The sequence below is a fragment of the Vigna umbellata genome, chromosome 5 (assembly GCF_029865625.1).
Source record: "Vigna umbellata cultivar VRB3 chromosome 5, Vumbellata_1.0, whole genome shotgun sequence".
NCBI lineage: Eukaryota > Viridiplantae > Streptophyta > Magnoliopsida > Fabales > Fabaceae > Vigna > Vigna umbellata.
This window is the reverse complement of record NC_142169.1, coordinates 45072969-45087931: the sequence shown is the minus strand read 5'-3', so window position 1 is coordinate 45087931 and position 14963 is coordinate 45072969. Positions and strand designations below refer to the sequence as shown.

Sequence of the window (14963 nt, the reverse complement as noted above, 5' to 3'; positions counted from 1 at the left end):
GTCACAATAACTATAGTAAAGTTGCCTATTATATGCTTATGATGAAAGATCCACTTCCATATATTGTGCCTCTATTGGTGATAACTTGATTTTTATAGCCTCAACAACTTGTGAACTTGATTGGCTTAAACAATTAGTTAAAGAATTAGAATTTGAAGATGTCACTCAAATAACCCTTATATGTAACAATGGAGTTGCTTTTCAAATTAGTTCTAATAATATCTTTCATAAAAGGACTGAAGACATAGAGGTTGATATTTCTATTTTATTTGAGAAAAAAATTATATCTTGAGGCATCAAGATGAAATTTGTTAACTCAAGATAAATTAAAAGATATTGTCATTAAGAGAAAACCCGAGAGATCCAAATAAGAAAATAGAAAAACTTGGATTATTCATAATGAACGATTGCAAGACTTGTATAACAACATAGAAGACTTTAATAAGTTAACTCATAAAAGAGACTAATACTTTGTTCACTTGAATGGATTTGAGGGAGAGTGATTGAATGAATTTGAGAGGATTTGAAGGTAAATTTTTTGTTGTTTATTTGAGTGGATTTAGAGGTAAGTGAGAGTGAATTTAGAAGTAAATTTTTTTAATCTGTCACATCAATCAAATCCTACACTAATTCTTACAAACTTTACTTCCAAATCCCCTCTCACTTACCTCCAAATCCACTCAAATAAACAACAAAAAATTTACCTTCAAATCCTCTCAAATTCATTGAATCACTCTTCCCCAAATCCATTCAAGTGAACCAAAATCTAAATGAGAATGATGTACACATAAACCTTTTTACCATTTAAAAATGTATAATGTGTAGGAAAGCACTATTTATCCTTGTGACAATGTTTTCTTCCATTTAATAATCTAAATGTAAATGAGAAACAATAATTAAAAGGGAAACCAAAACAAAAGTTACTTAGATTAAGACTATGAGGGGTTCTTTTGTGGCTCCAATAATTTTGTGACGTCTAATATTCTATCAATGATTAACTTGTTCCTTGACTCTTCTTAAAGTTCTCTTAAATTTGTTAATTAACAAGCAAAAGGCATACATTATTTCTAAAGTAATTTGTTAATTAACATCAAATTGTGCATCGATCTCTTTCAATTTTGAACCGACAAACCTATAAAAATTGGTGATATTAGATGTACTTTATTCATTTAATGTATTGTTTATACGTGTAAATAAAATTAATTAATTTGTCGAGTAGGTTCGACACTAAATAAACACATAACTTAAATTTATCGTCTGTTGGTCTATTTTGACTACTATATAACATATACAAAGTTTAAATACTAAAAATATATTTAATCTTTAAAATAAAAATGAAAAAAATACACGTAATCAAACACATTAATCAAACTCTCCAAACATGAAATACTCCATCTTCATCTTAAACTTTCGTGTGACTTTTATATCATTACTATATACCATAATCATGCTCCCACTTTGCCAAACGTCACATACCAACAAATAATCAACAACCCTCACTTTGTAAAACCAAACTCCTCTCTTTCACATCACATAGTGTAATTTCTGACGATTAAGAGTAAAATATCTAAATGAAAAAACTTTTCTACATATTATTATAAATAAAAGAGCATAAATAATAAAATGATTCTCGTTAAACTTTTTGTGAATTTATGCTAACATTAAGAGATAAAAACCATGGCAATCTTTCCTTGCGTGTTACTTAATGTATGTTGTAAGGATTTAGAAAAGAAGTCAGCTTTGGGAGTGGACACGTGGCATCACTGGATAGGATGGAACATTTTAATAAAATAGCTTATGTATAGAAAGGTGGAATTCAACGTTCCTTCCTATTTCCTGAGCATCCAAACCTCTCACTCTTCAGAATTTTCTTCTTCTCTTGCCTCTGTCTTCTCTCTTAAATCTTTTCTCACTAAGCCATCAGATTGTTGATTAGGTGGTGTTATAGGATTCCCATCGTAGAGGGTTCCGTTTTGAACCGATCACTTTCTTCTTTCTCACCGGTAAGTAGTTCTTCCTTTCTCCTTCGTTGTTTTGGGACCTAGGGCATGCGACTCTACTGGTTGCATATAACTAGAAACATTTTTCTTCAAATCTTTGTCAAATTCTAGCTCTAAGAGGTTTTTTCTACCATTAATGTGGTGGTTTGTAGGGTTTGGTTGGACCCTTGCTGAGTGAGGTACTGTAGAAAGACTTTTTTTTGAGCTGGGCAGTTCAACTTTGAGGTAAGGGGAGTTAGCTGTTTGTTTAAATTTGTTTTATAAATGTGTATGCATGTTGAATGTTGAACTGATGTGTTGTTTGAACTGCATTTTTGGTTTTAAGTATATTGGATGTTATGGAATGAAGCGTGTAGTTGATGTGACTGTAATGGCTTGTTTGTGAACTGAATAAGATGTACTTAGTTACTGTAAATTGAACATGTGGGAAGTGTTGGGGGTAAGATTTATGTTGTAGTATTAATTAGATGGACAATTTAGCAATTAGGAAGTATTTTAGGTCATTTAAGAGAAAGTGCGATAGTGATTATGAGGATTTGAAGTCTAGAGTGTGTTTGAAGGGTTAGGGCAGTTTAAATAGGTCCAATGTAGCTTGCTAGGAACATAAAACTGGTTTAGAACATCCTAAAAATGGTAGAATTGGATTTGAGCCCCTAAGTTGAGAAAATTAGTGTTTTAAGAAGGAATTTGTGTCTTAATCACTTAATAATCATTGTAGGAATGTGTCAAACCAATTAGATAAGTTTAATTAGGTTTATATCATCAATTAGAGGTCTTAGAAGTTGGGGAAGATTATTGGAAATGGTAAGAAGGTGTGAGTGTGCATAATTCTGCAGAACTAGCGTTCTGTAGATTATGCAGACTCGCTATGCGAATGGTTTCGCATAGCGAGTGCCTACAAGAGGTGCTCTCTACCAGGGTCATCCGCTGTGCAAGTAGGTGCGCCTCGTGAGTGATCTGAGAGTGTGGCTCTCTGCTTGGTGGATTCGCCTAGCGAATCCTATCGCTATGCGACTGATGGTGGTCTGGAGCTATTGCCATTTTAATTAGAAAATCGAATGGGGTGCAAGGTGAGAAGGTTTGGGGGGTAGGTCTCTCTATAGACTCTCGTTGTGCGACTTAGTAGCTCTATGCGAGAGACCTAATGTCTGTCACCTACGCGAAGTAATTCGCAAGGCGAATGTGATGCGCTATAGGAGCCACTTTGGTTTCACCATGCGAATAGTGTGCGCGGTGCGAGAAGCCCTGAATTTAGTTGTTTAATTTCCTTTTGTTTTATGATTGATTGCGTGGTTTGTTACACTGTTTGTGAAATATGTTTTAATGTCTATGGCCTTATCTAAAGGAGCTTAAATCTCTATGTTGATTCTAATTAAAAGTATATGAGTTGAAAAGGAAAGTGGTATGATCTCAAGTTTTCAAGTATAAGTTCCACAATTTGGAATCTCTTGGTGAGATTCTTAGTTGTTTAAAATGAGAGTAGGAGCTTAGTCTTGGGGGTCATCCTAAAACTCTAATGGTCAATCATTCTCGAATAGAGAAGATTGAACCATGTGGTGAGGAGTAGCAGGAGATCTTAGTCTTGGGGGCTTCCAGTATGCCTCAAGGCCCGGAACAGGCTAACCTTGTGAGTGTGGTAGGGTGAAACCCATTGACAATGGCTTTGCAAAGCAGTAGAGGCCACCACGAGTGCACGACCCGCCATAGCTCGACTACCATTCTAAGTCCGGACGAGTCAAGTCTAGTACACAACATGTTAAGGTGTATGATTTAGCTTGCTTTGATTGAAATTGAATATGGTATGTTATACACTGTTATATTATATGTTTTGTTTACTAGCTCACCCTTCTTCTTGTTGCTGTGTCTACTTGTGTGTGGTGTTTTCTGTTGAAATGATCATCCACTCGGATGTGAGCAGAGTTAGATGAGGTGCCTTTGGAGTAGGCCTTGGAGGAGAGGACAATGCTGCTTAGTGTAGTTAGGATGCATGTCTATTTTCGTATATTTTGAAATACTCTTTGTACTTAAAGATTTAAATTTATATCCATTTTGGATGACTGTAAGTTGAATACTTTATTTTACAGGTTCTTAATTGCTTTATAATATTATATTTGATGACGTCTATATTATATATATTTGAAATATAATGGGGATGTTACATTTATGGTATCAGAGTAGTTTCTGTCTTTAGAAAATCCTGTAGGGTATGTGTGTGCCTTGCTTATGCTTGTGTACTCTTAGTTATGTCTAGATTCGTTGCCCTTATTTCTTTGAGTTGGATTGATGGTCTTTTCTCTCTGTGTGAACAAAAGATGGCACCTAGACTTCCTCCTCCTCCTCCCCCTCAGACTGAGCCGTCTGACTCAAACAGAATGTTGGAGTCTGTGCTTCAAGCATTACAGCAACAAAATACTGCTTTGGTGCAACAGAATACGACAGCCTTGCAGAATTTGGAAGCTGCAAGAGTGTCGACAAAGAACGCAAGAGTGTCATTTGAGGACACTCAGAGACAATTTATGGAAGTTTTGACAAGTGGCAGGGCTACTGCTAATCCTTCTTCTTCTGCTGTTCCAACTTAAGAGTGGAGCTTGGAGAGCTTCCTCCAACACCATCAAGCCAAATTTAATGGCAAGTGCAGCCCCGACCAAGTCGATCACTAGTTTAGGGATATGGAAAGGATCTACAATGCAAAGCGCTACCCAGACGAAAATAGATTGACTTTCACGGAATACTTGTTAACTAGGGAAGCTAGTCACTGGTGGAGTAGTATGAAGATGATTTTAGAGGGGAATGACACTCCTATCTCCTGGGAGTTATTCAAGAAGAAGTTTTACACTGAGTACTTTCCAAATAGTGTAAGGTTTGTAAAGGAGGTGGAATTTCTTGAGTTGGTGCAGGGCAATATGTCAGTATTAGAGTATGCGAATCACTTCAAACACCTGCTTTGTTTCAACACTATGGTGGTGGATGTGGAATGACAATGCAAAAAATTTGAGAATGGTTTAAGATGGGACATCAAGCTGCTAGTAAAAGGGCTGCGTATTAGAGAGTTTCCCGCTTTGGTGAAGATGGCCCGTGAGAAGGAAAAGACTAAGAAAGAAGCAGAAGAGCCTCAGAGTCAGCAGAGCCAGCCATTGAGGGTTGGAGGACCAGTGGCATCTCGAGGTGGTTCCAATTCTAGGAGGACCCCTTTTTCTAGACCTATTTCTTCTTGGTCCAGGGGTTCTTCCTCACAGTCTTTTGTACAACAAGGGCAGTCTAGTTTTGCTAGCTTTGTGAGATGCTATGTATGTGGTGGGCCGCATCTTCAGACAGCTTGTCCTCAGATGGTGGGATTCAAGAGGTGTAACATTTGTAGGCGAGATGGTCACTACACTAGAGACTGTCCTACAGCTAGGAGGGCAAGACCACAGTCACATCATGCGGGAAGAGTAGTACAGAGGGGTGGTGTTAGACCCTAGGCAGTGGGTAGAGTGTATTTCTTGACTGGAGTAGAGGCGGTCAATGCAGGTAATCTTATTGTTAGCAGCTGTTTGTTGTTTGGAGCTTCTTGTGTGGCTTTATTTGATTCGGGGGTGACACATTCTTTTGTGTATGAGACTTGTGTGGAGAGGCTGGGTTTAGTAGTTAGTGAGCTTCAGGTTGATCTGGTGGTGACGATACCAACAATTGGGTTGGTTAGGACATCTACTGTGTGCTCTAGATATCCTATTGAGTTTGAGGGGCGTAGGTTCAGAGTGAACCTTATTTGCTTACCTCTACAAGAACTAGAGGTAATCTTGGGAATGGATTGGTTAGCTGTCAATCTCATTCTTTTGGACTGTGGTGAGAAGAGGCTAGTATTTCCTAATGGAGATGAAGACATGTCCTTGTCGATAGGCATGTTGAGGCAGGATATAATGGAAGGCGCCAGTTGTTTCTTGATCATGTCTCATACAGAGGTGGCTCAAGACTTTAACCTTTCGGCTCATGGAAAGCAGAGTATAGATCTTGAGATTGTGAACGATTTCTTGGACGTATTCCCTAAAGACGTTCCTGGTTTACCTCTTCCACGAGAGGTAGAGTTCTCTATAGACCTGGTGTTAGGAGCAGGGCTAGTGTCTATAGCCCCGTATCGGTTGGCTCCAGCTGAATTGGCTGAGTTGAAGAAGCAGATTGAAGATCTTTTAGAGAAGCAGTTTATCAGGCCTAGTGTTTCGCCATGGGGAGCACCCGTGTTGCTAGTAAAGAAGAAGGATGGTAGCTCCAGGTTGTGCGTTGATTATCAGCAGCTGAATAAGTTGACTATAAAGAATAAGTATCCATTGTCGATGATAGATGATTTAATGGATTAGTTGCACGGAGCTACGATGTTTTCTAAGATCGATCTGAAGTCGGGTTATCATCAAATCCTAGTGAAGGCACATGATGTGCAGAAAACGACTTTCAGGTCCATATATGGCCACTATGAGTATATAGTTATGTCTTTTGGTGTGACTAATGCTCCAGCCATTTTCATGGACTACATGAATAGAATTTTCAGACCATTCTTAGATAAATTTGTTGTCTTCATAGACGACATACTGATTTATTCTAAGACTCGGAAAGAGCATGAAGATCACCTTAGAACAGTACTTGGAGTGTTGAGGGAGAGAAAGTTGTATGCCAAGCTGTCTAAGTGTGAGTTTTGGATGGAAGAGGTTCAATTTCTTGGGCACGTGATTTCAGTTGGTGGAATTCCTATTGATCCAGCTAAGGTGCAAGCAGTACTTCAGTGGGAGAGTGATGACAAATTTATGAACACCGAATAACGGCGCCACAAACTTGTTTAACAATCGGCAAGTGTGATCGAATCGTATCAAGTAATAAAACAAGGTAAGACCAAGTATCGTTTTCGCAAAGGACTCACGGCCTAGTTTAGCTATGTGATTTGTTGATTATTTAAGACTTAAGAACAAATTGATTGTAGGTTTAAATGCAAAAGACAGTAATTAAACATGTATGCATGAATGTTGATCAATGGAAAAAAACAGAATACAAACACTTCAATGAATTAGATGGATGAGTATGTTGTTGGGGTTATCAATTTCATCTTATCCACTCTGATATATTTTCAGGAATTCATCATTCTTATCATCAATGCTAATGCCACTCTCTAAATCACCTTGCAAGAAGGCCTATCCTTAATTATGAGTTCATACAATTCCTAGCATTCCTAGTAATTAGTTCTTAAAGTGCAGGAGCTTAAAGGCAACCAATATGCTATTGGGAGAAATTCCCCGGATCTAGACTTCCCCGTACGTTTCCGTATCGACAAAATCAATAATCATGACAATGAATGAGTTAAACAAAGCAAACAATAAGCAAAGAGGAAAAACCCTAGCTAAAGATGAAAGAAAGCATATATCTTAATATAAGACATTAAATCAAATTCCATATATGAGAGTTTCACAAGACTACATTGATTCCCCAACAACAATACAAGGTTTAGTTCACCATATTCATGGTGAAACTAGATGAACAATAATGAAAGAATGAAAGATAAAACCCTAGAAAGAGGAGAAGGTAGCCTGAGCATCCAAGATCTTCCTTCAAGGGGTGGAAAAGAGAGTGTTTGCTTCGTCTCTGCGAAAGATACAAACCCTAGGACGTCCTAAAGCTTATATACTATTCTAAAAATACAAAAAATTAGGCCCAAGCACAAAAATAGTGCCGCTCAGTGGTAAACTACCGCTCAGCGGTAAGTGCGTGAGTTGTTTTTCTCCCCTCAGCGGCCTTTTCACCCCTCAGCGGATCCAACGTGACTGTCTGAGTGCCGCTCAGCGGTAAACTGCCGCTGAGCGTCAGTTGCGGCTTCTCCTTTTGCACTTTTTGATGTCTTTTCTGATTCCATCTCTATCCTTCTTCACTTCTTTCACCAAATTCACCTTAAAACCTGCACAAAAACACTGAAATCAAGCATAAACCTGTCCAGCTCTCTTATTTCTAAAAATATGACCAAAAGCATGATTTCAAGCTAGTTTCTAAGTGTTAAAGGTTGCTTTTAGTATCAATTTTAAGCATAAAAATAACAGTTTTTCAACTGTTATCAGAGAGACCTAAGACGGATACTGAAGTCAGAAGTTTTGTGGGTTTGGCGGGCTACTATCGTCGCTTTATCGAGAACTTTGCACGGATTGTAGCCCCGTTGACACAACTCACTAGGAAGGATCAACCTTTTGCTTGGACTGACAAGTGTGAAGCTAGCTTTCAAGAGTTAAAGCAGAGGTTGACCAGTGCACCAGTATTAGTGATCCCGGACACAGGTAAACCTTTTGAGGTTTTCTGTGATGCCTCTTATCATGGTTTGGGGTGTGTACTGATGCAGGAGAGAAAGGTAGTTGTCTATGCATCAAGGCAACTCAAAGTTCATGAGAAGAATTACCCCACTCATGACTTGGAGTTGGCCACGGTGGTATTCGCTTTGAAGATTTGGAGGCACTACTTGTATGGCGCACAATTTCAGGTTTATAGTGATCACAAGAGTTTAAAATACCTCTTTGATCAGAAAGAGCTGAATATGAGGCAAAGGAGATGGATGAAGTTCCTTAAAGATTATGATTTTGATCTTTTATAAAAGCTAATGTGGTAGCTGATGCATTGAGCAAGAAGACAGTGCACATGTCTTCATTAGTGATTAGAGAGTTGGAGTTAGTTGAGGGGTTCAAAGATTTGAGGTTACAGGTTTAATTAGAGCCTAACAACATCAAATGCAATAACTTGGTGGTGTCTAGTGGTTTATTGGAGCATATTAAAGAGGGGCAGTTGTTAGACGTCGAGCTTCACAGGTCGGTAACTTTGATTGGTACCGAGCAGGGCAAAGATTTTACCATGGTGGCTAATGACATTCTACGATTTAGGGGCAAGGTCTGTGTCCCTAACAATTCAGAGTTGAGAAGATTGATTCTTGAGGAGGGTCATCAGAGTCGTTTTAGCATGCACCCTAGCATGAATAAAATGTATCAAGACCTCAAGGATTCTTTCTGGTGGTCTGGAATGAAGTGAGAGGTAGCATAGTTTGTTGCTTCTTGCTTGACCTGTCAAAAGACTAAAGTAGAGCATCAGAGGCCTGGTGGATTATTGCAGCAATTAAAGGTTCCTGAGTGGAAATGGGATAGCATAGCTATGGACTTTGTTACCCATTTACCATGTACGGTCAGAGGTAGAGATGCCATTTGGGTGATTGTTGACAGGTTGACCAAGAGTGCTCATTTCTTGGCAATCAGTTTAAATATGTCTATGGCAAAGCTGGCACAATTGTACATCAAGGAGATCATGAGACTGCACGACGTGCCTTCCAGCATTATATCTGATAGAGATCAACGCTTCACTTCTAGATTCTGGTAGACGCGTCAAAGTGAGATGGCCAGCAGGTTACAGATGAGCTTAGCTTACCATGTCCAGACAGATGGTCAGTCAGAGAGGACGATCCAGTCACTAGAGTACTTATTGAGGACGTGTGTCTTGGATCATTTGGGAGTCTAGGATGAGGTGTTATCGTTGGTTGAGTTCACCTACAACAATAGCTATCAAGCCAATATAGGTATGGCACCGTTTGAAGCATTGTATGGAAGACGCTGCAGAACACCCTTGTGTTGGTTTCAAGATGGGGAATCAGTTTTGACTGGACCAGACCTGGTACGATAGACTACTGATAGAGTGAAGCTCATTCAAGAAAGGATGCGGGCGTCTCAAAATAGGCAGAAGTCCTATCCTGATCGGAGGTGCAGGCCGTTGGAGTTTGCAGTTGGGGATCATGTGTTCCTCCGAGTGACTCCTACTACTGGTGTGGGAAGGGTCATTCGTGCTAGGAAACTATCTCCTAGGTATCTAAGTCCTTACCAGATTCTACGGCGTATAAGACCAGTAGCTTATGAGATAGCCATGCCGCCCCAGCTGGCTAATCTTCATCCAGTCTTCCACGTCTCCCAGCTTAGGAAGTATGTGCCTGATCCTTCTCACGTACTAGAAGCTGAAGACGTACAAATCAGGTAGGATTTGTCTGTGGAGGTGCAACCTGTTAGAATTTTGGAGAGCCAAAACAAGCAACTTAGAGGGAAAACCATAAGTCTGGTCAAAGTCGTCTGGGATAGTAGAATAGGTGACTCCACTTGGGAGTTGGAGGGAGAGATGAAAGAGTTTTATCCTCACTTGTTCTCTGGTAAGTCTTATTTTCGAGGTCGAAAATTTTGTTGTTGGGGAGAATGTAAGGATTTAGAAAAGAAGTCAGCTTTGGGGAGTGGACACGTGGCATCAGTGGATAGGATGGAACATTTTAATAAAATAGCTTATGTATAGAAAGGTGGAATTCAACGTTCCTTCCTATTTCCTGAGCAACCAAACCCTCACTCTTCAGAACTTTCTTCTTCTCTTGCCTCTGTCTCCTCTCTAAAATATTTTCTCACTGAGCCATCTGATTGTTGATTAGGTGGTGTTCTAGCATTCCCAGCGTAGAGGGCTCCATTTTGAACCGATCACTTTCTTCTTTCTCATCGGTAAGTAGTTCTTCCTTTCTCCTCCGTTGTTTTGGGACCTAGGGCATGCGACTCTACTGGTTGCATATAACTAGAAACGTTTTTCTTCAAATCTTTGTCAAATTCTAGCTCTAAGAGATATTTTCTACCATCAATGTGGTGGTTTATAGGGTTTGGTTGGACCCTTGTGTGTGAGGTACTGTAGAGAGATTTTCTTGTGAGCTGGGTACTTCAACTTTGAGGTAAGGGGAGTTAGTTGTTTGTTTAAATATGTTTTATAAATGTGTATGCATGTTGAATGTTGAACTAGTGTGTTGTTTGAACTGCAATTTTGGTTTTAAGTATATTGGATGTCATGGAATGATGCGTGTAGTTGATCTGACTGTAATGACTTGTTTGTGAACTGAATTGGGTGGACTTAGTTACTGTAAATTGAACATGTGGGAAGTGGTAGGGGTAAGATTTATGTGTTAGTATTAATTAGATGGACAGTTTAGCAATTAGGAAGTATTTTAGGTCATTTAAGAGAAAATGAGATAGTGATTATGAGCATTTGAAGTCTAGAGTGTGTTTGAAGGGTTAGGGCAGTTTAAATAGGTCCAATGTAGCTTGCTAGGACATAAAACTGGTTTAGAACATGCTAAAAATAGTAGAATTGGATTTGAGCCCCTAAGTTGTGGAAATTAGTGTTTTAAGAAGGAATATGTGTCTTAATCACTTAATAATCACTGTAGGAATGTGTCAAACCAATTAGATAAGTTTAATTAGGCTTATATCATCAATTAGAGGTCTTAGAAGTTGGGAAAGATTATTGGAAATGCTAAGGTGTGAGTGTGCATAATTCTACAGAACTGGTGTTCTGCAAATTATCCAAACTTGCTATGCGAATTGTTTCGCATAGCGAGTCCCTACAAGAGGTGCTCTCTGCCAGGGTCATCCGTTGTGCGAGTAGGTGCGCCCCGCGAGTGATCAGAGACTACTGCTCTCTGCTTGGTGGATTCGCCTAGCGAATCTTGTCGCTATGCGACTGGTGGTGGTCTGGAACCACTGCCATTTTAATTAGAAAAGCGAATGGGGCGCAAGGCGAGAAGGTTTGGGTGGTGGTCTTGAGACCTAATGTCTGTCACCTACACGAAGTAATTCGCAAGGCGAATGTGGTGCGCTATGCGAGCCACTTTGGTTTCGCCATGCGAACACTGTTTGCGGTGCGAGAAGCCTTGAGTTTAGTTGTTTAATTTCCTTTTGTTTTATGATTGATTACGTGGTTTGTTACACTGTTTGTGAAATATGTTTTAATGTCTATGGCCTTATCTAAAGGAGCTTAAATCTCTATGTTGATTTTAATTAAAAGTATATGGGTTGAAAAGGAAAGTGGTATGATCTCAAGGTTTCAAGTATAAGTTCCACAGTTTGGAATCTCTTGGTGAGATTCTTAGTTTTTTAAAATGAGAGTAGGAGCTCAGTCTCGGGGGTCATTCTGAAACTCCAATGGTCAATCATTCTCAAATAGAGAAGATTTAACCATGTCGTGAGGAGTAGCAGAAGGTCTTAGTCTTGGGGGCTTCCAATATGCCTCAAGGCCCGGAACAGGCTAACCTTGTGAGTGTGGTAACAGTTGAAAAACTGTTATTTTCATGCTTGAAATTGATACTAAAAGCAACCTTTAACACTTAGAAACTAGCTTGAAATCATGCTTTTATTCATATTTTCAGAAATAAGAGAGCTGGACAGGTTTATGCTTGATTTCAGTGTTTTTGTGCAGGTTTTAAGGTGAATTTGGTGAAAGAAGTGAAGAAGGAGAGAGATGAAATCAGAAAAGACATCAAAAAGTGCAAAAGGAGAAGCCGCAACTGCAGCTCAGCGGTAGTTTACCGCTGAGCGGCACTCAGAAGCTCATGGGGGATCCGCTGAGGGGCAAAATGGCCGCTGAGGGGAAGAAACCAACTCACGCACTTACCGTTGAGCGGTACTTTACCGCTGAGCGGCACACTTATGGGCTTGGGCCTAAATTTTCTGTAATTTTAGAATAGTATATAAGCTTTAGGACATCCTAGGGTTTGTATCTTTGGCAGAAACGAAGCAAACACTCTCTCTTCCACCCCTTTGAAGGAGGATCTTGGATTCTCAGGCTACCTCTTCACCTTCCTAGGGTTTTATCTTTCATTCTTTCATTATTATTCATCTAGTTTCACCATGAATATGGTGAACTAAATCTTGTATTGTTGTTGGGGAATCAATGTAGTCTTGTGAAACTCTCATATATGGAATTAGTGTTTAAACATCTTATTTGAGATACATGCTTTCTTTCATCATTAGTTAGGGTTTTTCCTCTTTGCTCAATGCTTGCTTTGTTTAACTCATTCAATGCATGATTATTGATTTTGTCGATACGGGAACGTACGGGGAAGTCTAGATCCGGGGAATTTCTCCCAATAGTATATTGGTTGCCGTTAAGCTCCTGCACTAAAAGAACTAATTATTAGGAATGCTAGGAATCGTATGAACTCGTAATTAGGGATAGGCCTTCTTGCAAGGTAATTTAGAGAGTTGCATTAACAATGATGAAAAGAATGTTGAATTCCTAAAGTATATGAGAGTGGATAAGATGAAATTGATAACCCCAACAACATACTCATCCATATATTCCATTGAAGTGTTTGTATTTTGTTTTAGCCATTGATCAAATTCATGCATACATGTTTATTTTCTGTTTTGCATATTAAACTCCACTTATTTCGTTCTTAAGTCTTAAATAATCAACGAATCACATAACTAAACTAGGCCGTGAGTCCTTTGGGAGAACGATACTTGGTCTTACCGAGTTTATTACTTGAAACGATTCGGTCACACTTGCCGATTGTTCAACAAGTTTGTGGCGCCGTTTTTCGGTGTTCATAAATTTGTCATCAGTGTGGTAGGGTGAAACCCGTTGGCAATGACTTTGCAAAGCAGTAGAGGCCACCACGAGTGCACGACCCGCCATAGCTCGACTACCATTCTATGTCCGGACGAGTCAAGTCTATTACACATGTTAAGATGTATGATTTAACTTGCTTTGATTGAAATTGAATCTGGTATGTTATACACTGTTATATTATATGTTTTGTTTACTAGCTCAGCCTTCTTCTTGTTGCTGTGTCTACTTGTGTGTGGTGTTTTCTGTTGTAATGATCATCCACTCGGATGTGAGCAGAGTTAGATGAGGTGCCTCTGGAGCAGGCCTTGGAGGGAGAGGACAGTGCTGCTTAGTGTAGTTAGGATGCATGTCTATTTTCGTATATTTTGAAATACTCTTTGTACTTAAAGATTTAAATTTATAACAATTTTGAATAACTGTAAATTGAATACTTTATTTTAGAGGTTCTTAACTGCTTTATAATATTATATCTGACGAGTTCTATATTATATATATTTGAAATATAATGGGATGTTACATTTAGTTCTTATTACATTATTTAATACAACTGTTACTTATCTCTTCTACTTCTTGTTTCATTTATAGTAATAAATACTTTTCATTTATGCGTCTTTATTTCAAATTTAAATTTTAATAGAAGTGTGTTAACGTAAATATGTGTTAATTGAACGTATATTCTGACCAAAAAACATTAAATGCATTAATATTATTATTATTGCTGGTAGGCCCAAAATTATCCATTAAACTTAAAATTGAAGTGTAAGATTTGTAAAAAATATTAAGATCGATCTCTAAAATTAGATAAATGTGATATTTATGATAATTAAACAGAATTCAGATTATAATAAGCTGAATTCAATTATTATATCTATTAATATATTGGTATATTTTGAGCTTGTCTATAAATATATATAACATAGGTATATATTAATTAAATATTTATATTTTATTCTCATACTTATAAAATATTTTTTACTGAGAGTCAAAGTACTTTATGTCATATTACCTAGCATCAAGTCAATCCATTTTTTTGTAAGAATACTTTCTAAGTAGGCATGTAACTGATTGTTTGAGATCTATATCCATGAGTTCTTTCCGCCAACTTTCAGAAAAAAAAATTGATTTAAAAAAAAAGCTTATGGTAAATTTTGTATATATGTTTCTTTCAATTTTTTTTATAATTATAAGAGTCTTAAAATGAGTTGAAAACCTGATTATTTGACAAAAGAAAATGATTGTTGACTCTAAAAGAGCTACTTGACAACTCACCTTTCTATAGTAAAGTAATTAAAAAATTGAACTTTCTGTATTTTTAAAAAATAGAATTTGATGAGTAAAATAATAAATGTGTAAGTGTAAAAACGTTTTAACTGTCAAAGTAACATGATTCTTTGATAAACTATTGCAAACTACTTATTCAAATAAACCGAACCAAAAATACATAAAAGTCCGGAAATAATTTAATGAATGGACTTTTTTTATATAACTAAATAGAAATTAAATTTTACTTTTATAATTGTAAACATTCTTACATTAGATAGCTTTTAGATAAAT

At 37.9% G+C, this 14963-nt stretch overlaps 1 protein-coding gene across 1 annotated transcript; it reads left to right on the top strand.

The window, feature by feature from the left end:
• The first annotated feature begins 4669 nt into the window (after positions 1-4669).
• On the top strand, positions 4670-6334 carry LOC124831066 (uncharacterized). The gene is made up of 3 exons (XM_047304954.2): positions 4670-4917; positions 5008-5447; positions 5511-6334. The coding sequence occupies exons 1-3, from the start codon at positions 4670-4672 to the stop codon at positions 6332-6334; spliced, it is 1512 nt and encodes a 503-aa protein (XP_047160910.1).
• The last annotated feature ends 8629 nt before the right edge of the window (positions 6335-14963 follow it).